The sequence below is a fragment of the Neovison vison genome, chromosome 2 (genome assembly GCF_020171115.1).
Source record: "Neovison vison isolate M4711 chromosome 2, ASM_NN_V1, whole genome shotgun sequence".
Lineage (NCBI taxonomy): Eukaryota > Metazoa > Chordata > Mammalia > Carnivora > Mustelidae > Neogale > Neogale vison.
Window position 1 is genome coordinate 28,965,019 of NC_058092.1, and position 24,921 is coordinate 28,989,939.

The following is a 24,921-nucleotide window of genomic DNA, read 5'->3' on the forward strand; positions in this document are numbered from 1 at the left end:
ATCTTTCTAGAATCATCTCACCTCACTTATCCTCCAGACCTTCCAGCTATATTGGTCTTCTTTCAGTTCCTTGAACACCAATCTCCCTTCTGCCACAGGACATTTGCATGTGCAATGCTATCTATACAGAGCTCTGCTGTCCAACACAGTAGCCACTAGCCACATGTAGCTAGTGAGCCCTTGAAACATGGCTGGTACAACCAAAGAGCCAAATTGTTAATTTACTTAATTTTAATTATTAAATTTAAAAATTTAAATTTAGCCAATTCAAATTGTTGGAAAATTTTTAACTCTTCCTGAAGCAGGAATTCAGTATGTGAGTCTACTTTTCCATTTTTATGAAATCTAAATACAAGTCAAGTTATTTCTGGTGAAAATTTAGTGTCCAAATTAAGATATGCTGTGAAGTGCAAAAATACACAGAATGTTGAAGACTTAGTTTGGAAAAAAAAAAAAGGAATGTGAAAGATGTTGTTAATAATTTTTATATTGATTACATGTTAAAAAGATAACATTTGAGCATATACTTGGTGTCATAGTAATTAAATTAATAAATGGCTATAATTAAAATGAACTTCACCTGTTGCTTTTTTACTCATTAGATGTGGCTACTAGGAAAATTTTAAATTATGTCAGCAGCTCATCTGGTATTTCTATCAGATAGCACTGGTCTAGAATACCATCCCTTCTCTTTATCCTAACTCCTACTCATCCTTCAGAGCTCGGCTCAAATACCACCTCCTCTGAAAAGCTTCCCTGAGATAAAGCCTTCTTTTTATTTACCTTTATAGCTCTGTGTATGTGCCAGTAGTTGCCTGGTCTTAACCCTACCCATTGGTAATTACACATTTATTGGGATGATCCTTTTGTTCATGCCTGTTACCCTGACCAACTTCTAACTCCTGGCTCCCCCTTGAAACCCCTCAGTCCAGGGCCCATATGGCACATATGGTTACCAGTGGACACTTGAGAATGCCACAGGAGGTCATGCTGTCTGCTGTCCTGTCCTTGGACCCAACAGTCCCCAGCTGTCTTGGAGAGCCTGAGCACTCCCTCCCACCAGGGTGTCACTAAGTGCTCTAGGACTCAGATTCTACCTCTCCTGGACGGGAAGTCTTCCTTAACAGGAGGACCAGCGTCCCTCCTGTGATAAGCTGGCCAGGACCTTGGTTCCCACCATAGACGTGCTCAGAGCAGAGCTTCTTAAACTTGAATGCGCATGCCAGTGACCCGGGACCTCACTGTAATGCAGACTCTAGCTCATCAGGTCTGAGATGGGACCTGAGACTCTCCCTTCTAAACTGCCCGGGGATAACGTGGATGCTGGTCCACAAACCGCACTTTGAGTGACAAATAAGGCTGCAGAGAACCTGATTATCACCCTCAGAGTAGCCTCAAAGTTTTCTTCTTGCTCTGGGCCTTCTGCCCATGAGCGGGTCTTTCGAAATTCAGCCCTGTCCTGTCCTGCTCCCAGGTAACCCACCAATCCTTGTCCCCTGTGAAGGAATGTGGTGCCTGTGGCTACCGTTGTCATTTGGTTTTGTTTTTAATTTGAAATAAACCTGTGAACAGTTTTCAGAGTCGGGGCAGCCCTGATACGGATCATGGGCATGTAACAGTACTCTCCAAGGATAAAGTCACACAGCTGGAAATGCTGAACAGTCCCCAAGCTCTGGCTCCTGTCTGCCATGCTGGGCCGATCCTATCAGCTCCTCCAGAAGGATCCACTCTCTTTGGGCTTGGAAGCTGGGAAATGTTTCCTCTGACATGTCCCTTGGGAGCATCGCAAGCCAAGTCTGTGTCGCTGGGCCCTCTACCAGGCAAAGGGGACCCCCTCTACCTCCCCACCCTGCTCCTGCGGTGATGTCCAAGAGATAGAAGTGTCTTCCGGTGGCCTTGGTTGTGTGTGTGTGTGTGCACGCGTGCACATGTGCACATACGTGTATGTATGTTGCATGTTTGAACATGGGCCCTGTGTGTGTGTGTCTGTGTGTCCATATATGCATGGAGAGCGTGTACACGCTTTGCCCCCAGCGCTCCAGTTCGGTAAAGCTTCCATCACACAGAGCAGCGCTGGACTCTTCCTGCGTGAGCCTGGAGGTGAGAATCATCCCTAGGTGGGCCCCGCAGGCGTGACCGGCCCCACTGTTCCTTGGTGCTGCGGCTGTTGGTGGCCCTTGCGTCTCCGAGAGCCGGCGCCCTCCTCCTTGCTCTCCTTCCTGCTTGGGTTCCTGTTGGCGTTCTCCCGCCGGCCCTGGCCCCCTTTCCTCCTCTTCTGCCCTGCAACCCCAACAGCAGGAAGAGTCAACAAAGGACATTCTGCAGCAAGCGAGGAGGCCCCGGGCATGGCCCAGGGCTCAAGGAGGGACTGGGGAGGAAGTGGGGGGGTGGGGTGGAGTTACTGCCTTTAGGCTGTGGCGGTCCCCTTCAAGGCCTCTTCTGACTAGCGGCCACTTCAGGGGACCCTACAACATGGTTATGGAGACGGGGGTCCCAGGAGCCTTTCCCCCCATCCCTTGATGAACCAGATACCCTCCTCTTGCTTGTGTTTCTCACAGACCTTGAAACCCACTGGGCCAAGATGTTTGGTGCAGCTCTCAGGACAAGCAGGAAAACCCCCAGCTCCTCCGCCCCACTCCACTGCCTCTGGGGGCAGCTGCCACCTCATGGCCAACTACAGGCTGTGTGACCTTGGCCACATCACTACACCTCTCTGAGTCTTAGCACCTGCTTCTGTGGCCCCCCTCAGACCTCTGAGGGACCCTCTAATGCCATCACGTGCTGGTTCAGAGAAAATGGGGAAACTGGAAGACACAGACACTGAAGCTTCCAGCTCCCACCACATGGAGCTCTGGGGACTGCTCTCTGCCAGAACCCGGCACTGGTTCCCCCAGCATGGCATCTTGAACTGGAGGTTCCCATCTGGCCCCAGCCTGTGGCCCTTTCCTAGGTGACAGGCAGGAGGCAGAAGTGATCAAACCTCCATGGCCGTCCCCACCTCCCAGCCCCGGGGAGGCACAGGCCGCACGCAGCTCACCCTCTGGACAGGGTGTCCTCCGCACTGTGCACCTGCGGGTCTCCTTGGTGTCCGAGCAGATAGTGTGGTCCCCCCCAGGGGCATGGAGCACCCTCCGAGTCCGTTCCTCGGAGCCCCTCCGAAAGCCACAGAGCCTCTTCTTCTTAGAGCACGGCCCCCACGGGGACCACTCGCTCATTTCACATTGCGCTGGCAGGAAAGGAGGGAAGAGGGAGAGAAAGAAAGGGAAGTGGAGGTCACCTCTGGGTACCCCAGAATGCCCCAGGGGAGCCCTCCCACCTGCTCTCTGCCTGAGCCTGAGGCTGGAGGCATCTTTGGTCCAGAGGCCAGAAAAACCTTGGGACAAACCCCACAGGGCTGTCGGGGGAGGGGCTGCAGGTGGGGGATAAGCAGGCTCTCCCTGCCCCTTCCCGGGGGCCCAACCCCCTTGGCCCGTAGCACCCCCACAAACTCACCAGGACTGCTGCACTCCATGGTGCCGTTGGCGGCCGCTGAGCCCTCGGGACAGGCCGGATAGCAACGGCCCTTATGCAGGTACAAGCTTTCCTTACACTTGGTGCAGAAGTTGTGGCTGAAGCAGGCCTCACAGTGCTCAATCTTGCACTCTGAGGAGAGGGCCAGATTGGGGGCCTCTGGCTCACCCCCATCCCCAAGGCCCCTATACCCTGAGGGCAGCCCCCCCAACCCTGAGGGCAGGACCCTGGCCCTGAGCTGCCATGACCGCAGGAGAGTCCTGGGAGGGAGGGAAGGCAAGGGAAGGGTGAGCAGAGGAAGCCAAAGGTGTCACTCTTCAGGGCTGGCTGGGCCGGTCAGCTAACACCACCCCAAACCCAATCCCAGGCCCTGGAACCAAGGTGAGGCACAGAAGAGCTGGTTTCAGAGGAGCAGGGTGGGACCCTCTGGGATTCGTTGGGGGATGGGAGGGGAGAAGGGTCCCAGCGCATCATGGCACACCAGAGGACCACCTAATCAGAGTTGAACTGAGGAATACAATGATCCCCGCTCACAGCTATATGGTTTCCTCTCACCATAGCTAGGCATCCATGACACCCCAAGCCCTGGTTCCCCTCCTGCCCTGAGAAAAGAATCTGCTTGGAGGGGGAAGGAGAGATCTCAGGGCAAATTCCTCTCCCTCTGCAAGGCCCAGTTCCAGGAACCACCTTGGTTGGACTCCTGGGTCCCTCCCTGATCCCCTCTTGCCAGCTCTCCCTCCTCTGGGGAAGTTGGGGGAGGGAGGGTCACAGGGCCCCGGCTGGAAGCAGGCAGAGTCTTTCACAACCTCTCCCTTCCCAGACTGTGGGCAAGGCTGACTTCTTCCCAGCCTCTGGCACCTGCAGCTGGGGCTGCCAGTTTTGTGGGAGCTGGCTCAGTCAGGAACTCCTACCCCAAACACCCTGAGGACCAAGAGGGCAGCCCCAGGGTCCCCCCTCCATCCTCAAAGTCTTCCCATCCCACCGCACCTGACCCCTCCTCTGTGCCTCCTTGGAGGCTCCTTCTCCTCCACTCCTCCCTCCTTGCTCAGACTCCTGGGTCTGCTTGCAGGGGACCTACAGTAAGGGTAGCCACTAAGGGCTTTCTATATGCCTCTGGCAACAGCCCTAGGGGGAAAACTAGCACTCTCGTTTCAGACATGAGGCTTTGAGAGGCTGCAACACACGCGAAGTTATACAATGAGAAAGAAGCAGAATTAAGCTTAGAACCCAAGGCTGATCTCGGGTCAGCCATTTCCCCTGCAGGCCTCATTGCTATCAGCCTCCAAAAAAGGGGCACCTGTCACTTAGGTCCCATCTCCCTCCAAAGGCTGTTGTGAGGCTCAAGGGACACATGATCTAGAAATGCATTCTAATCTCCCAGGCCCTGAGCGAATGGGAGGGGCACTGGCATTGTTCACTGGAGTGTGTTCCCTGCCTGTCCCCCAGTATGTCACAGTGAGCCTGAACAGAGGTGGGGCAGAATGTGCCTTCGAACATGCAGAGCTACAGCGGCTGTGGGGGAGCCCAGCCCAGCCGGCAAGAAGACCTGGACATGGGGGTGGGGCAGGAGGGTGCAGGGAACAGACAGGCTGGCAGGGGTTTGAATTTCCCTGCGGTCAGTGGGGCCGGGGTGGTTTTCAAACAGTAGTGTGATGGGATAGGACACGTGTCTCAGAAGCATCTTTCTGGCTGACATGCTGAGGGAGGGCTCAAGGGAACTGGATGAGTGCTGGAGGCAGAGAAGCAGGCTACTGAGATAGTCCCGGAGAGAGGCAGCAGGGACCCCGGGCGAGACTATGGCAGTAAGGACGGAAACGAGAGGCAGCAGGCACGATCTGGTCATTAGATGGACAGGAGATGATATGAAGGACAAGCTGGCTCTCGAGTCGATGGCGTGAGTGGCCCAGGACACCACGGCAGTGCAGGTGGGCACACGTTTGGAGGCGGGAGATAGGGCTCTGATATGGATACATGAGCTGGGAAGGTGGAGGGACTCCCTGAGATGTCGGGCTGGCTGCTGGATACTTGAATCAGAGCCTCATCTCCCCTTCTCCATGTCCCCTCTCCTCCTCCTCCTGCCTGCCACCAACCATTCAAAGCACCCTCCCCCAGTGTCCAGCGTCTTCTCCAGCCCTCCCCACACTCACTGATGCACTTGTTCATGTCGGGGTTGCGGGCATCGAAGTATCCCGGGGGGCAGGAAGGCAAGCAGACGCCCACCTGGCGAATGTCGTTCCTCTCCAGCAGGATGAACAGCTTGGGCGAGCACTTCAGGCAGCCGTTGACCTCAGAGCAGAGCTCACAACCTTTGGCACAGGCCTGGCTCCCCTCCGCACTGACTGCAAGGGTGGAAGAGGGGTAAGAAGGCGACTGTAGGAGAGACCTCCATCTTTCCCAGGCTCCCACGAGGGTGGGAAGCAAGTCGAAGAGTTTCTTCCTACACGACAAATGTGCTTTTCAGAAAGTACAGGCCAGGATGTCCACTCCTTGTAAGGCCGCTTGACAAGCCTCCAAGCATCATCCCTCAAGGGAACTGGCACAGATGTCCAAAGCAAGAGACCCCCCCAACCCTCCGAAATGTCTGCCCCGGCTCCAGGCCTAACACTGGCTTACTCTCCAGGTTTGCAGAGCTCCTGAAGCTGCACCTTTCCTGGAACCTTCCCCAGCCCTCCCAAGAAGAAGAAAAGCTCAGCCTCAGGTATGGAAGGAGGGGATTTTTTTTTTTTTATCCTTGCGAAAGTTTTAAGGTCAAGAAGGACAACGGGTTAAACTATCTGAGAAAAAGATCGTCTTCTAGGATGCAGGAGGACAAGTGGAATAACTTGGGTCTGGAACAGTGGTCTCAACCAGAAATGATTTTGTTCCCCAGGGGATATCTGGAAACATCTAGAGATGCTTCTCATAGTCATACTGGGGAAGAGGTTGTTGCCGGCATCTGGGGGAGACAGGTTGGGAGTACTGGTAAACATCCTACAAGGCATGGGGTGGGGGGGCCCACCACAAGCTGCCTGGTTCAACATGTCAATGATGCTAAGTTTGGGAAACACTGGCCTTCCTTTGAGGCAGTGTGACCTCCAGCCCCAGCATGGGATCTCAACCCTTTGATGTCACTTGTTTAACCAAAACTCCCTGCACCCCTCCCAAGTATCCTGTGCCCAGTGAGCACTGGGGACATGGAGGGAGGCTCTCCTGACCACTCCAAACTGATCTTTCAGTGATGCAGGCAGACCTGCAAACAAGTAAACGCTGACAGCCACAAGACCTAGTAAGAGTGAACCCAAAAAGAAAAGAAGGAAGGAGTCATGAAGAAGGTTTCCTTTGGGCCAACTCTTGAAGAATTAGTAGAGATTTGTCCATCATGAAGTAGAGGTGAGGGTCCTTCTAGAAGCAGGCCTGCAGAGGTAGAAAAGAACTCAAAGGGAATTACAGATGATTTGGGGTGCAGAAGGGACAGGGAGGGGAATGGTGAAAGACAATCATGCTAAGAACTTGAACTTGATCCTGCCAGGCAGCGTTTCCCAAAGAGCATTCCTGGAACACGCTTTCTCCTAAATGTTCCTTAGAGGCTGTAGAGAAAAGGCCAGGACATCAGGGAAGACAGAACACTGGGTCCATGGGTCTAAACAGGGTTCTTTAGCACAGGCTTTCTTCAAGCTTTCCCATGCTCCTGCACAGAGTGACTCCCTAAGAGGGGGACAGAGGAAGCTTCACTTGCCAAACATTGTGGCCAAAGGACCCCTGTTTCGCAGAGCTTTTCTTGGGACCTTTCTCATAACTGATTAGACAGTAGGAAGCTATTGGCAAGGTGCAGGACCTGAGCTGATTTACGTGTTGAGAGGTTCCTCTGGCAGCCTGGATGGAGACCAGGGACCAAAGGACCATCTGGAAGGAAGCTGATCAGATCAACCAGGTGAGAAAGATGAGAACGTCTTAAATAAAATTCTGCAAAGTTGGAGATGGACAGAAAAAGATTTGAGAGAATTTGGCAGAGAAGACCAACAGGAAGGAGGAGTCTGGGGTCAGGGTGAGGGTAGGTGGTGGTGGGACAGTGGGGCTGGTCACTAAATGAGGTCCACCCCACAGGAAGAAAAGCAAGTGGAGAAGGTAACACACAGAGAGGATATGAGCCACTTAGAAGCAAGCATGAAGCAAGGAGCTGGCGATGCAGGCTGGGGGCAGAGCGCCGGGGGGAATCAGAACAGATGGCACGAGATCACGGAGTGTAGGGGACCCCGAGCTTAGGCTGGGCCTGTGCCCTGGGGCAAAACACGATGTCTCTTGTGCCTCCTTTCCCACCACTGGAAACGGATGTAAGGATGTCTACTCTGGAGGGCTACTGGGAGAAGTACCAGCTGCAGGAGCGATCCCTGATTTCAGAACCAGAGAATGAGCAAGAGTTAAGAACGTGAGCAAAAGGGGAAGGGGCTGGAAAAAACACAGCCGTTTCACAACCACCATGGCTGCTGACTCCCCATGTGGCACGCTTACTCTGTTCCCGGGGCTCCTCATGCGTTCACTTACTAAATCCTTACAACCCATGCAACAGGTGTGATTATTAGTTTGTAAGCCTTGTTTTTACAGAGGAGGGCATGGGGAAGTGAAATGACTTGAACAAGGCTTTGCAGCCAGCATGCATGCCAACGCAGAGGGAACAAAGTTTAGGAAGGCCAAGGGCAAGACCACATGAGGTAATGTGGAGACCAGAAGTTCAGGAAGATTGATTTTTTAAAAAAAATTATAGAACTGATTTGTATAGAGCCGATGTTCATTAATCAATATATTTAAAAATTAATATTGTTCTTGGTTTAGTTCTTCTAGGAGCAAAAATATTTAAGTGTTGCGTTGGCATTATAAGGGAGCCCTTGGGTTTCCTTTTCCACTTTGGTCCTTTATTTGGTTGTATTACAAATTAATAAGTTTGTTTAAATTTTAGGTACTGCTTCTACTTCAAAGATATATTCTCTATTATTCAAAGTTTCTACTGAATTCATTGTTGAAATGAATGTCCCCGCTATCCTTGCCTTGGTTCCAATAACTGAACTGATCCCAGCGTCCTATTTGCCAGTCATATAACTATGTTCCCATGCTCGTGTCTTCATCCTTGTCGTTTTTGTTAAGGACAGATTTGCAAAAGGCCCTCTCAGAATCCTGTCCATCTCCCAATCAACCAGCACATCTCTGTGTGCATTTCTCTTCAGATCTCTCAGTGACACAGCAAGAGAAAGTGTGGAGCCCTCAGGATCTGAAATCAGTGTGGGGGCAGGGAGCATGGAGGGAGGGGTTAGACGTGAAGCTGGAAGGGGAGGCAGGCCAAGATAAGAAAGGGTCTTGAATCTGAACAAAGGAATTTGGACATTGTCCTAAAGGCAGTGAAGAATTACTGGGAGCTTTAAAATCAGAGACATGGTCGGACCACTCTGTGATAGGGAGAATGGGTCATAGGGATGGCAAGTCTGGAGCTAAGAAGATACCTCAAGCCCAAAGAGACAGCTGGATGGAGAAGATGCAGAGGAGTGGGCACAGGTGAGATACTCAGGTGGGAGAATCAATAAGACCAGGTGATGTGGGCTAGACATGGGGCTGAGGGCTAGGGAAAGTGCAAGCTGAGGGTGACTCCAAGGTGTTGGGCTTGTGTGACAAGGTGGCCCTTCGCCCTTCACCAAGACGGGACCACAGGAGGTGGAGCAGGTTTGGGTGGGGGAAGGATGAGAAGTCAGGTTTTAGATGTGTTGACATTGTGGCTCCTGTGGGATATCTGGGGGGAGGTGTCTATTAGGCAGTTGAACCTGTGGGTCTGGAAGTCAAGAGAAATATTTTGGCTGGAGATTTCAATGTGGAGTTTTTAATATGAAAACAGTCATAAAGGCATGAGCATCCATAAGACAGAAAGGACAGTGGGTCAAGAGAATGAGCAAAAGAACCAGGAATTTAAGGGAAGGGCAGAAAAAAGAAAGGCCACTCAAAGGCACAGTGAATATGAAAGCCAAGAGCAGAGCCCGCTGGGCAGGCCAGGGAGCCGTCACTGTTCCAAAGCTGTTGAGGTGTCAGGCAAGGAGGTAGCAATGGTGCCCCTGACGGGGGCAGAGGGCATAAGGCAGGGGTCGAGGAGTAGAGGAAGGAGAGTCATCTCATTCAAGAAATCAGCTGTGGAGCAGGGGAGAGAATGCAGGGATCCTACTTTGGAAGCTGTGGTCATCAGTGGTTAAATCATGGGTCAGGGAGTCATCCCGAGGCAGAGCCTAAGCAGTGGGCAACACTCACTCAACAGACCAGCCGAGGAGGAGGGGCTCAGAGAGAACTGAGAAGGAATCCTGGGGTAGGGGTGGGGTGTTGCTGAGGGAGAGTGGGCACGGGAGCCAAGTTGCAAAGGGGGAGATGTGCAGAGACAGATGGGAGGAGACCACAGCCACATACCGGCATGGGGAGGTGACCCACTGGCTGACCCTAAAAGGAGCAATTCTGGTGGAGTGGGGGATGGGAAGCGAGTGGAAGGGGTGGAGGTGGAGGTAAAGAGAGGAGAGGGCCAGAAAGCATCCGAGAACACAGGAACAGAGAGGGGAGAGCAGCGGGGAGCAGGGGCTGTGATCACGCGCCTCTGAGACTCCGAGGCTGGGTAACCTGATGGAGTGAAGACCCGAGGATACAGGAGAGTTTCAGTGCAAAGCAGAGTGGCCTTGGGGCTTGAGACAAGGACAAAGGGAACTGAGCTCCATGAAGTTTGGGGCGCAGGAAGGAGAAGGAGAGCTTCTCAAGGAGGAGAGGAGTTCAGTGACAGGCAGGGGTCCGTTCAGTGAGGAAGGGGATGCTGGTCAAGAAGGATAGGAACCCAAGGGTGTTCTCAGCTTAATGAGACAGGTGCATGGGCAGTGGGGTGCTAATAGACAGCCACAGGGAGGGGGGCTCTATGTGCGGGAAACGGGGTCCAAGGAAAATAGTGGGTGTTGGGGGATGCCTAATGATTCAAAGGGAAAAAAGTGAGGCTCATTCTCCATAGACATTTACTGCACACCTAACCTGTGCCCAGAAGGGCTGGGAGCTAGGGACCTAGAGCTAGAGCTGAGGCATAAACAAAGGCCCACCCAGGGATGCGGCAAGCAGGGCTGGCTCACGCTGTGTGAGTGGATGAGTAATGGAAGACACTCCCTTACCCAGCCGGCTAGGTGAAGAGGGTGTGCCACACAGGAGGAACAGCCTGTGCAAAGGCTCTGAGGCACCGAACATCTTAGTGCATTCACAGAATGGAAAATAGGGCTTTATGCTACTGTCAGGGAAGGGGACCTCAGAAGGGCACGGCCAGATTCACCACATGCAAGGTTCCTATGTCCATGATGGAGGGAGGTGCACAGGGGAGGCAGCCTTGTAGGGCTATAGCTTCGCTGTGGAGGCTGGGTGGGCTGGAAGTGGAGGGCATTCAGAGAAAGTATGGAGCCTACTTCCCAACCTCTTCACAAAACCCCCTCGCATGGTTCTGCCCCACCAAGTCCTCAGTGAAGCCCACTTCCCCAGGCTGGGAAGGCAAGGCTGTGCCCCCCTCCATTCCCTGGGGCTTCTCAGGCCCCTTCATCCATTCTTGCACAAAACCCTTGCAAACTGATGTTCCTACAACCAAAACACCCCTTCCTAAAATCCATTGATGGCTCCCTATCACCAGCAGAACTGAGACCCGTCTGGTCTTACTAACTTCTTTACCTGGCCTAAAAAGCGTTCATGAGCTGATCCTACCCACGTCATCTCTCAACACTACCCCTCAGCCAAACAGAACTATTTTCGTTTGTCTGTACACATCACATTACTGCACACCTCCGTGCCTTTGGTCAAGTTGGTCCCTCTGCCTGGAACATTCTCTTCCACCTCCTGAGCCTAATGAACTCCTTCAAGCCTCAAAACAAAAGCCACCTCCTCCAGGAAGTCTCCCCTGATTTCACTGCCCCACAAAGTCTGGATGGGGTCAGATGGGAGAGCCGGGCTTCAGTGAAGAAATGAGGGACTCAAGGCAGCAGGACTGAGTAAGGGACCCAGAAATCAGCTAAAAGAATCTCAGTAAGGAGAAGGAGTACTCAGTGCGAGAAGTGGGGAGTCAAGGTGGGCACCCTGAGGCCCAGGCAGGAAAGCATTCAGGAGCAGGTGAGGGCCAGTGAGAAGACAAGAGGCTAAGTGAGTGAAGAGGGGGCTTAGGGAGGGGAGGCAGGGTCCTCAGTGAATGGGAGGAGGAAATCACCCCGCTAGGGTTCCTAACTCACAGCTAAGAGCCCTTTTCTCAATTTCACTCCCTCCGTGCGGGGAGACCATCACCCAAGTCTGAGATCAGCCATTTCTGCCCTCCAAACTGGTATATGTCTCCTGATCGGTGCTCTAACTGGTGTCTTCTGACAGCAGACAGAGTCGACAGATCTGAGGCTCATCTGCACAGCCAGCTTACCTCCCCACGCTGGCTCCCCGCTGCCCCCGCAGTGGCTACAAGGTCAAGCAGCCACACACGGCATCGTGGTCCTTTCTTCCCTTCCTACTCCCCAGAAACCCTAGGGCCAAACAGTCCACACATTGTTCATGTGACAACGACATGTATCCTGAAGTCTAGACAGAGCTTTGCTATTTTCTAAAGGGTTCCCACCAAATATACACGCATAAATAAAACCTCCCGTAGGCTGTACTATATCCCTTTGCAATCACCCTTGCAGCTTTATGGGTTTTATTCAACAAGCATTGTCTAGCAACTCTCATCCCTCTCCAGGTCCTCACTGCACCCCAAGTCTTTCCCCACCCTTACATGTCACCATCAAGGACGTCTGCACTCATGCCACCCGGTACAGGGCTGTGGTCCCATCAATTGGGGCATTCACCTGGCCTTTGCAGGGACCAGGTCTTTCTGATGCTCAAGGCAGTACTTTGTTATTGTTGTGGTTGTTTTCAATACAACAGACTTGAACCCAGGTCTTTGACCCCTGGCTGGGTCAAAGTGTGAGTGGAAGTGTGACACAGCTCATGCCCCCCCCCCGACCTTGGAAACAAAGGAGACTGGTTATAAACCGCTAAACCACATTGGGCCTGTGAAGCCCAAGATACCAGAGCAGAGAAGAAAATCAAGGCCTCGATGATGATTAAACCTAACCGCTTCTAATTGTGTGTTAAGCCAGGGATTTTCAGCTTCACCAATTTTCTGAGCTTCTCTCCCTGGGCTGGGTTCTGGCCTGGACCGCACCGGTGGGGACCCAACAGAACTCCACTGCCTCCCGACTTTTCCTGGTGGGGCTGGGTTTGACAGCCTCAGGAGGAAGCAAGAGGGGCTTGTGCCGCACTTCAGAGGAGCCTCCCACCTGTGGGAGTGACATGCGTTATGGGGGACGCTGAAAGGGAGAGAGCCCTTGGGGTCTGTACCAGAGGCCCCCTCCCTCTCCCTAGCCGGTTGGCACAGCCAGCATCCACTCCCTTCACATACTAGGCAGGTTCGCATACCCCATCCCCCATCCCCCACCCCCCATCGTAGGAGCCAGGATGAAGCCAAGGGGCTCTCAGGTCTGCCTGGGATGGGATTCTGTGGGGACAGGTTCACCGTGAGCTCTGTCAAGCTCTGCTTTTAGGAAGACTAAATTGGGTTCCAGTATCAACCAGATGTCCTTAGGCTTATCTGTATCACAAAAGAATTTAATTTTTTTTTTTTTAAACTGTGAGAACCCTTCCTTCCAGTGACATCTTATGTGGAATCTGGCTGAAAACAGGAAAGAGTGAACAGTCCTCTGCTTGGACAGGTAGTGGGGCCACACTCTTTCTCACTGCCTCCCCTTCAGCCCCCAGTGCAGCTCCCCGAATCCCACTGTGCAGAGTTAAAAACCATGGGAGTGGACAGTCTCATGAGCCTCCCTACTCTGCTGTATCTGCCCCCATGAACTTGGCAGGGAAGCTGTTCCCCAAGCTTAGTAGAGGTCCTGGCCCCAAGGGGTTACCAGGGGCCCGCACTCAGCCAAGACCCAAAGAAAAGAGCTGAGAACTCCTATCAGTGAGGAGGGGGCCAAGCACCCTGAAGCTGGGGCCCCAGCAGCAGGGGACCCCATCTCCATGGATACCACACAAAGCTGGTGTTATGTCAAAAGGCATAATCCACACACTGGATCCTCACAAGAGAGGGGTTAATCTAGAAAGCAGAGTCTACAAAGGGGAAAATAGACAAAAGTAATCTACAGAGGGGCTAATCTCAACAAATTAATCCACACACCGGATAATCCACAAACAGGATAATCTACTGAGTAATCTACACAGCTGTAATAGACAAAGTAAAATCTGCCATGGTCATCACCGAATGAAACTGCCAATGGCCCTCCGGTCCCCAGGCGGCCCCCTCCCGCTCCCAAGGCCAGCAGTGGTCCAGCCCTGCTCCATTACTCACTCCGCCTCTGCCTCTTGCCCTTGATCCCCCGGCTGCCGGCAGCGAGATGCATCCAGCTCAGAACCAGGACCACCACACACAGCCCAAGCCGCATAGTCACTTGCCAGCTCCAGGCCCCCGGTAGAAGGGGTGGTCTTTGGGGGGTGGGGGGGTGGACAGCGCAGGGCTCTTGCTAACACCTGCGGGGCTGGTTCAGCAGCAGGAGGCCCGGGCCTGGGCCGAATCCCAAATCCACCATAATCTCAGTTGGGGACAGAGAGGGTGTGGGGAGCCCACTTCTTCATCAGCCCATTGGGAGGTCCAGAGAGCTTTCCCCAAAGGCACCTCGGGTGTGTCACATGGGAGAACTCTTTGCCACTTCAGCGGGGACACCTCCAAAAACCAACCTGTTGGGGGAGGATAAAGAGAGGTTAGTTCTGGGGAACCTTGGGGTCCCGCCAACTAATGTCTCCTACCGTCCCACGTGGTCTCCTACCCAGAAGACTGTGAGAACTCGGAATGGTTGAATAGGACAACTTACCCACCTGCCCCCCGCCGCAGCCCCCACCCTGTAGAAGAAATCTGCTCCTTTTCCTGGGAATTTCACAGAACGCCCTAACCTGGGACTGGAGCCGGCTACCCAAGCAGCTGGACTATGGCAGACTCTCACATCCAATTTGTGGATCCCTGGAAACCAGCTGGCCCCACCCCTGCCCGATATTGGCCAGCTCTGACTGGAAGTGCTTCTTTAGATCTACCCTTCTGACCTCATACTGCAGGAATAGCCTCTGTCTTGAAGAGGAGCTCTCTGTCCTTCTGTGAGTGACCCCTCAGCCCTCTCCTCCCAGTGCTGAGTCACCCCTGTGCCTTTCACCTGTGGAACTCTAGTGGTGGCCCCCCGACAAGTGGGCAGACTCTGCGTGGCCCTCTGGGCTTGGTGGGAGAAAAGGAAGTAAGGCTTCCCCCCGCCACAGAAACTCTGACACAGCAGGCCCTGCGGGCCTGGCCTTTGTGAGAGGATAAAAGAGGCAGCGGTGCCCGCCCTGGCCAGAGACACAGAGAATGGGGATAATCCCCTGGCCCAGCGAGAGCCAGGTCTCTGGACCCGCTGGCCTGCTGGCCGGGTGATGGGGGCAGGGGCAGCTGGTCCCTCCCCGGTGCAGTGTGTCTGGAGCCCGACCTGGGAATCCGGGCCGAACACCGCGCTTCACACTCTGGGATCACTTACTCCGGCACATTCTCCCAGCCCAGGCATGCTGGAAAGCATTGCCCTGAACACTTGGCTGCAGACCCACCCATGCTCGCCCAGGGACAGAAGGAAAGAGCCAGGCTTCAGGAAGCTTCGTAGATGCCCGGGAAGCATCGCCCTCCCACCCGCCAGCTAGATGCCTCTGGACACATCACTCAGCCTCTCTGAACGTCAGTTTCTTCATCTCTAAAATGGGAATAAAGATGCCTGTTTCACAGGCTTGTTCTGAGAGTTGGCTGAGTTTTGGCTTACTAATGAGAAATCTGAAATGCTGGAGCGGCAGTGCCCCTCCAGCACAGTCCCAACCCCTTTCCCCTTGGCCTCTGGGGGAGGCCCCAGGGAGCCCACCTGCACGGGAGATAAATCGTTATCCCTCAAGGGAGCTCGGCACTTCCCTGCTCGGCCTCTCCCTCCAGCTTTGAAGGCCAGTCACACTCAAGTGGTTAAGCTGCCCTTGTGAGAAGTGTTTACACGAGGCTGACGGGTCCCACCTGGCCCTGCAGCCTAGCCGAGCTGGGGCGGGGATGCCCCCAGCCACCTACAAACGCCAGCCTCTGTGTGCCCCTCCAGGACTCCCCATGTGCACTGCCGGAGCCCTTCTCCTCCCCTGCCTCCACCACACACTTCCCTCACCTGCAAATTGTGGTCGGTCCTCCAGCTGAGCTTATCAGACTGGGGTCTTTAGCCAGAGGCCAGCTGTAGAGAGCATGATGGTTAAGGGAGGAAGCAGAACGCTGGGTTTCTAATGTGGGTAGCGCTGTGTATTAGCTGTTACCGCAGCCTAGTTGTTCAGCTGGTCCTTATCTGTGACAGGATGGTGTTTTTTTATAGTTTAAATGAGCCAATACATGAAACGGCTTAGAAGGGCACCTGGTGCGTCAGGAGGACTCACTCATCATGGTTGTATTTTCTATGACCAGGAAGCCACAATTTTGTGTCTACATGCCAGTGGTCATCCAAAAAGCAATACAGGTATTTTGTTTTGGTATCATCTGGATACGGGCGTTAATACTGAGACCTGTTATGCAGTTTCCATATTCGCATTCATCCCAGTGTGATCCCTCACTATGGCAGGGTTGATTGAGGCATTTGTGAAACTGAAGACTCCTGGCAGATACATTCTTGGGGCGCCGTGGGTCCTTACCCTGGACAAACACTGGAGGAGAAAGCCACATCCGACCAACCTGGTGTTAAAGCCGGGGTCTGTGAGAATTTGGTCTTACTGCAAGCTCGGTTATCAATGGGATCTTAGGGGCAGAAGAGATCTCCTTTGCCTCTCCTGTGCCTGCCCGGCCCAGGGCCTGGCACACCAGGTTGGGGGGCTCAACCGATGTCAGCTTCCTTCCTCGCCCTCCCTCTACTTCGCCTCTGTTCCCCTCAATCCTCCTACGTCTGAGCTTTCAGCCTTCTTGCCATGCTCCTCCGGTCCTCGCCAGTGAGGCCCTTCTGGCCCACTCCCACCTGAACCACTGGAACCATGATCTCAGCTGGGAAACGGACAGGAGGATTCAGATCTGAATAACACGGGAGCAACTAACACTGACCTCACTCACCTATCGCTGGATGGGAGGAGATTCAAGCACTTTAAAAAGTATATACATGGGACACCTGGGTGGCTCAGTGAGTTAAATAGTCTCTGCCTTCAGCTCAGGTCATGATCTCAGGGTCCTGGGACCGAGCCCCGCATCAGGCTCTCTGCTCAGCAACGAGCCTGCTTCCCTCTCTCTCTCTGCCTACTTGTCCAATAAATAAATAAATAAATAAATAAATAAAATATTTTTAAAAAGAAGTATATACATATAATCAACCCCAAAAAGGAGCTAAGGCCGGGAGTATAAGCAACAAATAGGAGGGCAGCCAGCCAGTTGTGGAGGGGGTGTGCTGGGGGGCAAATGTCTCATCTAAAGGGAGCGGGTGCTATTCAACTCCAGTGGACTGTCGATGGGCAGAGATAATGATTAAATATTGTCAAATCTTCTGATTTTTTTAAAAAGAGAAGTTGAAAAACTCAGAATTTGATGTAAAATCCCATTTTAAAAGCTGGAGAGGTCTCAGACTAAGGATGCCGCAGAACAAGCCCCCAGAAGGTCACAGGTCCCTCCACCCCTCCCTCCATCCCCATCCCATCCAAGCACATACAGAGACTACCCTGGATGACCAGAGCCAGCAATGGGAACTGCTGGCAGTAATCAAGGTCTCAGGCATCTGTGGGGGGAAGGAAGGGCATTTTGTCTCTGCCAGGGTAAGGGTGAAGGGCTCACATTCATCAGATGCCTGCCCCACCTGACACGTGCTGGGCCCGCATTTACTCTAGGAAATAACTCTAGGAAAGAAGTGAATTATTCCCATTGTATTGGCACTGGGAGGTTAAGGGTCTCAGGGTGACAAATCTAGCCCAGTGACCACCGAGTGGGGTTTGTTGCTCAGGACTGGGTGGCTGGAGGGCGGGACAGGGGAGCAGGGAGCTGACCACGGAGGTAGGGAAGGAACTGGCAGCAGAGGCAGAGCTGGTGCGGGAGACTGAGGAGAGAGGCTGCGCACAGGCTAGGTGGTCTGGGGAGGGGAGGACACAGGCTGCCCAGGGGAACACAGCTGGGCGGGGGGCGGGGGGCGGAGGGGGAAGGGGGGAGCTGAGGGCGGGGACTCCGTGCCCCCGCAAGGTTGCAATAACTTTCACCTTCTTCCCTGTAACACTATCAGGATAAATTGGTACTCCGTCCGGGGCCGGATACAGACCCAAAAATGTAAACCATCCCGATAATGTCTCATTAACCCTCCCCGGGACCGGCTACGGGTGGGGAGTTTCGGCAGCGGAGCGGGCTGGCGGGCGGGGGCAGAGGTATTGCTGGGCGGGGGGCGGGACCAAGTACGTGCCTGCCCGACCTGTCGGGATTAGCGTGTCGGCCGGAGCCAAGCCAGGTGCTGGGGCCGCCCCCCACCCTTCCAACACCGAGGGCAGCCGGGAAAGGCTCCTGCACGTCCCTCCATCTCTGTCCCGTGCGCGCAAATTTTTCTTCCCTCCCCACTGTCCCGGAGAGGCCCAGCAGGTGCAGGGGGAGGGGAGGCGGATCAGAAGTCCCTCTCACTGTCCCCCAGCCCCCAATCCAAGAGAATTCTCCAAGAGGTCAGTTTCTCAAGAAAGCCTCAGCCCCCAAGCACCCGCACCCAGAATCCGTCCTTGCCCTCCTCTGAGCCCCGGACGAACACAGACCCCACCTCTCCTCAACCAAGCAGTACCATCCGTCCCTCAGCGACCGACCCGAGGGCCAGTGAGTCGCGCCACCTCGCAGCGCACTGGGGGCGGTCGTGCTCGCAGCCTGCCACGTCGGACCCAGACTCAGGCTGTGGGACTGAGGTGGAAAGAATTAGGGGCCACGGGTCCCAGGGGAATTCGAGCCGACAGCACCAGGGATCAAGAGCTGGGGAAGAGGGGTGAACAAGACTGATGGGCTTGGGGAATCCAGAACGATCAGTTTCCATCAGTTTCAGATTCAGAGTCAGATGAGATCAGATCCAGAGTGAGGACGATCACCGGGGGCTGCGGGGTTGAGGGGAACCCGAGGCAGCAACCGGGAGGGGGCTGCCCATCGACTTGAGGGATGACGCGGATGGCGGCGGCAAAGACTAGCAGGAGAGGCTCCAGGAGGTGCCCTCTCCCGCCCTCTGACCCCACGGCAGCCAGAAGTCCCCTTTCCCTCGCTGTCGCCCCCTCCCCCCCCGTCCCCCCCCCCCCCCGGCACTCAGCTCGACCGAGCCCCGACGGGAGGTCCCCGGCACCCCACGTCCCCGGAAAGGGGGCGCTTGGGAGGAGGACGGAGCAGCTCAGGGGGGACTCACCTCCGCGCTGCCAGCCGCGGCGGGGGCAGGCCCGGGAGGGGCGAGGGCGCGGCCGGCTCGCCCGCCTGCCGCAGGACTGTCCTGGGCGCCCGGCTCGCCCGCGCTCCGCCTGCGCGTTCCTAAGTTGCTCAATCTGCGGGCGGCTCACGCCCTCCGGGGCCAGCGCCCCACCCGGCGCATCGGTCCTTTGGGGCGGCTCGGTCCGGCCCTCGCTCTCCGCAATGCCCCACTCCGGCGGTCCGCTCCCCGCTCTACGCCCAGTGCTGGTGCTCTCCGTCGCGCCTCCGCTCTGCCGGAGCTCCCAGCCCGGAGAGGGGCCAGTCCTCTGCTCACACGAGGGAGGGAATCCCCCCCTTTGCAGTCCCACCCCCCGAGCCGGCCCCCCTTGCCTGGATCCGCAGCAAAAAACGGACTGGAGTGCCAGGCCCGGGAGTCCCTAGCCCCCTCCCGCAAGCCCTCGCCCACAGCAGCTGGGGCGCTGCGCTTGGAGCGCGGGGCTGCCAGCCGCACACGCCCTCCGGACCCTGGCGCAGACCCTCTGCCCTAGCCTCCTCTCCTCCCCACGCCCCGCACCCTGGGGATCCCACTCAGCCACAGCCCCCGCCGCAGTTCCAGGCATCTTGGGGGTCAGAACAGGGTCTGAGAGCCTCGAGAAACCTCAGTTTCCCTATCAGAAATCCAGAAAGTGACAAGGACCAGGCTCACCCGGGCCTGTGGTCCTGGCCACGCCCTCCTCCTCTCAGGGTCAAGTCTTCCAGAGCATCTTCCCAGTTCAAAGGAAATGTGAGGCTGTAAGATCCTGGGAATCCGGGAGAGCAGCTGTGGAAGAGTGAGGGAAATCTGGAAAGAAAAACCCTTGATTCAAATCCCTGCTCCATCACTTACCAGCTGTGTGGCATGCGGAAGTTACCTAACTTCTCTGAGCCTCATCTGTTTGGAGGGTTTAGTGAAATGAAAGATCCAACAGCCTAGTAAATGGAAGGGGCTCTATCCATGAGCGTGGAAGGAGTCTCAAAGGGCTGCAGACACCTGCAGTGACCCAGATGATGTTGAAGTCAAGCCTGACGAACGGGGAGACATTTCTCGGGGCCACCAACAGCTCTTCTCCAGATTTATCTCAGATTGGGGAAAGGAACATGGGCTCAAGCTGTAGTTAGCAGGAGTTAAGTTAGAGCAGAAAAGCTACACTGATGGGGGGAGGTGGAAAGGGGTGGTAAGCAATCAAGACAGGCTGTGGAATCTGCTTAGGAGGGGGAGGTGGGAGCCCTAAATCTTGAGTCCCCTTGAGACAAGGGTGCAGGGTGTTTTACAGTGACGGAAATAGATGGAATGACCCCTGGGGTGTCCTGATGACCAGGGAACAGGGATGGTGGATGGCCAGAGCATGTGGAGCGATTGGGTCCCCAGTGCCCAGCGTCTGGGTTCATTCAGCCACAGCATTGCCAAGTGTGCAGGAGGATTAAAAGCCACTTCCAAGTAGCTCCTGCCCCCACCCCCAACTCCCTCTCAAGCAACTCCCCTCTCCCCTCTGCCCTGAGCTTTCCCTATGTCTCACCGGCCCTTGGCTCTGCTCTGCGCCTAATCAAACAAGCCCCAAATGCCGAAAACTCAATGTTTATTTTATTTTATTTTTTTACACACTTGCATAACTCCCTGACAAGCCACGCCAGGCGTTGGGCTTTTTTGTTTGGTTTTATTTTGTTGCATTTAGGGGAAAAAAGAGAGAGAGAGAAGAGAAGGAATCACACAAACCACCCAGCCCTAGAAGATGTCTAAGGCCAGACCATGGGCTCGGGTTTCCTGCCTGAGGAAAAGTCTGCGGGAGTTGGGGGGCCTCACTACTAGGCTCAGGAATGAGTAAGGGAAGAAAGCCACCTGGGTCAGGGAAGATAATGAATTAGAACCATGTGACAATAAATAAAGGACATTTCTTGTGCAACTACTATATGCCTCTTCCAGGGCATTGGCATATACATGCCCTGCGCTTGGCATATATATTCTGTTGCCTAATTTCACAATCACTTTACTTTCCTCTTTTTTCCCTTTTCTCTTTTTCTTATAAATGTGAATTCTGAGCCTCAAAAACATCAAGCAATTTGCTCAGAGACATATGACCTGTAAGAGGCCAGCCCGGTTCCCATTATGCTAAATGGCTTGTAATTTCCCTGCGACAGCAGTGTTGCCCTGAGTTTGCATATGTTGTTCTTCTGCCAAGAAATGCCTTTTTCCCTGACCCTTCTCTTATCATCCTTCAAAATGTCTACACGAAGTTTCACCCAGCCACTTGGCATGTCAGGCTCTGGACCTTATGTAGATCTGTCCATCACTCATCACTGGCCTGTGATTGTCTCCCACTGCACTGTGAGCCCCTTTGGGGCAAAAACAGTATCTGATTCATCCTTGGGATCCCAGCTCCATGGACATGCCTAACTGATGTTTGCTGAGCTGAACCTCCAGATGGCTAGGATTGTACCTTTTGTAGATTCCGACCGCTTATTCACAGGTCATTGTCATTCCTCACTCAAACCAAGATCACCATTCTCATTAGAAGACAGTGGATCCAGACCTGGGCAGTAGCTCCTGGAGATTAACAAAATTCCTTATCGTTTTTGTCATCCTTTACCAGGTGAGAACTATTGGCCCACTTGGGTTGTCCCTTTACCAGTATACTTTCATCTACAAGTGACAGAAGACCAGCTCAAAAGAGTTTAAACAGCAGCGTGGTTTATTATCTCATGTATCAAGAAGGGCAGAGGTAGGAAGGATCCAGCAGCTCAGCAACCACATCAAGAATCAGATTCTTTCCTATATTCTCATTCTACCATCCTCAGCACATCAGCTACTGGCCTCCTGATCACAAGATGGCTGCAGCAGCTCCAGGCTACACATCTTCATTGATGGAGTCCAGCAACAAGTCCAGTAGTCTCTTTTTAAAGAGTTAATTGTCATTTTAAAATGATTAAAATGATAAATTCTTTGTTTTGTGTATTTATCACAACTAAAAAAAATTTTAAGCTAACTGGATGGACCCGTTGCAGACAAGAAGGATGCTGCTGCTAGGATTAGCATACACCAGTCAGGATTATATGGGGAAGAGTGTTCATAGATTAAAGCAGAACTCTGTGGCACTGAAGAAGGAAAAATGGGCTTTGGGGCAGGCAACCAACGGTGTTCGTGACCATCACTGTTATTTTAAAAAAAAAAAAAAGGCTGACTTTGTTGTTCAATTTGTCGTGGAGTCCCCTGCACCCTTAGTCTCCTTGATCCTGTTATTCTCTGAGATCCTGTATTCCCTCTTTCATAGAGGCCATATAGGATAATAGCTAACTGTATGGACACTGGAATTAGCCCTGAGTTCAAAGCCCGTTTCTACCACCAACTAGCTCAACGCCCTTGGGACAAGTCACTTTACCTCCCTGAGGCTCAGTTCCTTCATCTGTAAAATGGGTATAGGAACAATATGTACACCAGCCTTCTTACAGGGATAACATTCGATGATGGATTCAAAGAGCATATAACACAATGCTGGGAATGAGAGTAAGTATTTAGTACACGCTGGCTCTTATAACTAGCTATCTGTTTGTCCTTTCCTTCATTAAATATTAACTGTGTGTGATTGTATCCCAGGTACCAGGCTGAGTACAGAGGACCGAGAAATGAACATCACTCTGTCTGTCCCCTTAAGGAGCTCCAGGTCTAGCGGGAGAGAGAGATTTATAAGACAAGGAAGATGAGGTCAAGTGACAGCACCGAGGACGGTGTGATGTCAACTCCTTGAGGGAGTCAGAGAAGCTTCTCCAAGGAGGAGATGCTTGAAAGGCTTGTTGGTATTTTCTAGGCACATGAGATCAAAAAAATGTCCCAGACAGAGGGGACGGCAAGTGCGAGGGCCCAGAGGTCACATGCGTTATGGCACCCTCGGAGACCAGAGTGGTTCTGCTGTGCGGAGACTTAGGATAAGAGAAGTGAGAGGAGGGCAAGAGAAGAGATGGTTCCAGAAGGGTCTTGTGTACCAAGCTGAAGAGCAGGAACTGGACCTTGAGGGCAGTGGGTGGCCCCTAGAATTTCTGAGGGGGGTGAGAGGCCGGTTTGGGGCTGCCTGGCCGCTCTTGTGAAGGCTGAGTTTGAAGGGGAGAGACGGGACAAGGTCATTTCAAAGAGCATTGCTCTCCTTTTCCCCTTTCCCTCCTCAATATCCCTTCCAGAGGGCCAGCTATGTCCTCCAGAAGCCCAGGACACCAGAAATACACCTTCCCAGATTCTCTACCTCGTCGTAGCAGAGATGGGGCTCCCCTAACACACACCTGGGACATGCAGCCTTCATCCTGAGGGGTCTTTGAAAACCTCTCAGTCTTCCCCATGAGGAGTAAGGAGCCTGTGTCTCCGCCTCCTTTCCCCCTGACCACCGCCCCCCCAGACGCTCCCTTCACAGCCCTTTTTCCACCATCTTCCAAATGCCCCCACATTTCTCAAACTCCTACTGTTCTACCTCCCTCTTCTCCTCCCCTAAGATCCCTGCCACACAGCCTATGCTGCCTGCTTCGCTCACACGGGACTCTGACAACAGTCTCCAGGTCTTCTCCATGGCAGGCTCAAGACCTCCTTGTCCATGTCTGAGCCGCTCTCACTCTTGGACCTCGCGGACAGTGCTGGTCTTATCTGCTTCCCTCCCGCCTCCCACTCACACGGCCCCTCCCTCTTGACCTCCAACTGCTTCTTCACTGAGACCACAGATTCTAAGGCCCCCAGACCCTCACCATAACCTCCTTCTGCTCCAGACCTCTTGCTCCTAATCCAGGTTCTTCCCATTTGGACCACTCAGTAGTGATTCAGGCACTGGCCTTGCCCCAGCGTCTCAACGGCAAACCCTCTGCCTCTTCCTGCCAGACTCTGCGGGCTCATCCCCCTCTACCTGGGATGGTCTCACTGCTGATCCACAGCCACATTCAGCTGGACCCTCGGCCACCAGTGTGGACCCCTCAAGCCACCCGGGGCCCCAACCTGGTCATGACAGCTGGGACAGCTAGGGGACTCCTTTGATTTCCTTCTGCTACCCCTAAACCCGTGAATCCTACTCAGAACCTCTTTCTCCCCACATTCCCCTTCTTGGTAAACAGCAGTGAACCTGATAAACAGGAAACTGGCGTTAGTTTCCATTCTCACCCCTCATCCTCCCACACCACTCTATTGTCAAATCCTGTTGGAGCTACCTGTGGACCATCCCCGAACCCAGGGATTGCTCACCTCACTGCTGCTGTATACCTGGCCTGCACAGAAGCGTCCCTACTGTTCCCTCTAATTCTGCCCACTCCCCCTCCCCCCTCAACCAGCACAGGCTTCACACAGTAGCCAGAGAAAAATCTTAAAAATTATAAGGCAGATCCCATCACTCACAACCCTGTTTAAACCTTCCAGTGATTTTCCATCGTACTTAGAATCAAATCCAAACACCATCCCTTATAAGGCCGGATCCCTCCGGCTTCATCTGTCTCCTCTCTTGGCTTCAGCCTCACTGGGTTTCTTTCAAGTCTTTGACCACTTCCTTGTCTCAGGGCCTTTGCACAGCTCTTCAGATGGGCAGCTTCAGCATCCCTTTGTCGAAAGGACCATCCTGACCACTCCGTCTCGGTAGCTCCCCCATCCTTTCCAACCACTGCCTCCTTCTCCTTTTCGTTCTATTGGGTGCGTGTTTGGTAATCATCTCCTGCTTGCTCCCTTCACAGCTTAGGGTTCCCGGTGCCTGTGTGTGAGAGAGCCCTCTTCTCTCTCACAGACATCTTGCCCTGCGGGACACATTGCTAAGGTCACCAATGAGCTCTGAATCACCATATTCAACAACTTCTATGTCTTTCTCCTTCTCTCTAGCTCTCTGCAACCCTTGATACCCCCTCCTTCTTGGAATGATTCTCTCCGCCATCCTGGTTCCAGTTTCTTGCCCTCCTGCCCACCTCTCCTCCAGGTCCTA

General features: G+C 53.7%; 1 protein-coding gene across 3 annotated transcripts; it reads right to left on the bottom strand.

Annotated features, from left to right (window-relative positions):
- Positions 1-1,527: 1,527 nt before the first annotated feature.
- On the bottom strand, positions 1,528-18,992 carry RSPO1 (R-spondin 1). 3 transcript variants are annotated; one of them, XM_044236369.1, is made up of 6 exons: positions 18,957-18,992; positions 13,892-14,277; positions 5,658-5,849; positions 3,493-3,642; positions 3,038-3,226; positions 1,528-2,280 (listed from the first exon to the last, which is right to left on the bottom strand). In XM_044236369.1, exons 2-6 carry the CDS (start codon positions 13,983-13,985, stop codon positions 2,114-2,116), a joined length of 792 nt encoding a protein of 263 aa, XP_044092304.1. In that variant the 5' UTR covers positions 13,986-14,277; positions 18,957-18,992; the 3' UTR covers positions 1,528-2,113. The 3 variants fall into 3 exon arrangements, with proteins under 3 accessions (XP_044092304.1, XP_044092305.1, XP_044092306.1); XM_044236370.1 differs by lacking the exon at positions 18,957-18,992 and adding an exon at positions 15,753-15,773; XM_044236371.1 differs by lacking the exon at positions 18,957-18,992 and adding an exon at positions 14,491-14,510.
- Between the last annotated feature and the right edge of the window lie 5,929 nt (positions 18,993-24,921).

What these genes read in the sequence shown, in the direction of transcription:
- RSPO1 (XM_044236369.1), bottom strand. Translation starts at nt 13,985, where the DNA reads ATGCGGCTTGGGCTGTGTGTGGTGGTCCTGGTTCTGAGCTGGATGCAT. An exon ending in CGACATGAACAAGTGCATCA is followed by an intron (nt 3,643 to 5,657) that starts GTGAGTGTGGGG and finishes CCCTCTCCTCAG; the next exon opens with AGTGCAAGATTGAGCACTGT. An exon ending in CATGGAGTGCAGCAGTCCTG is followed by an intron (nt 3,227 to 3,492) that starts GTGAGTTTGTGG and finishes CTTTCCTGCCAG; the next exon opens with CGCAATGTGAAATGAGCGAG.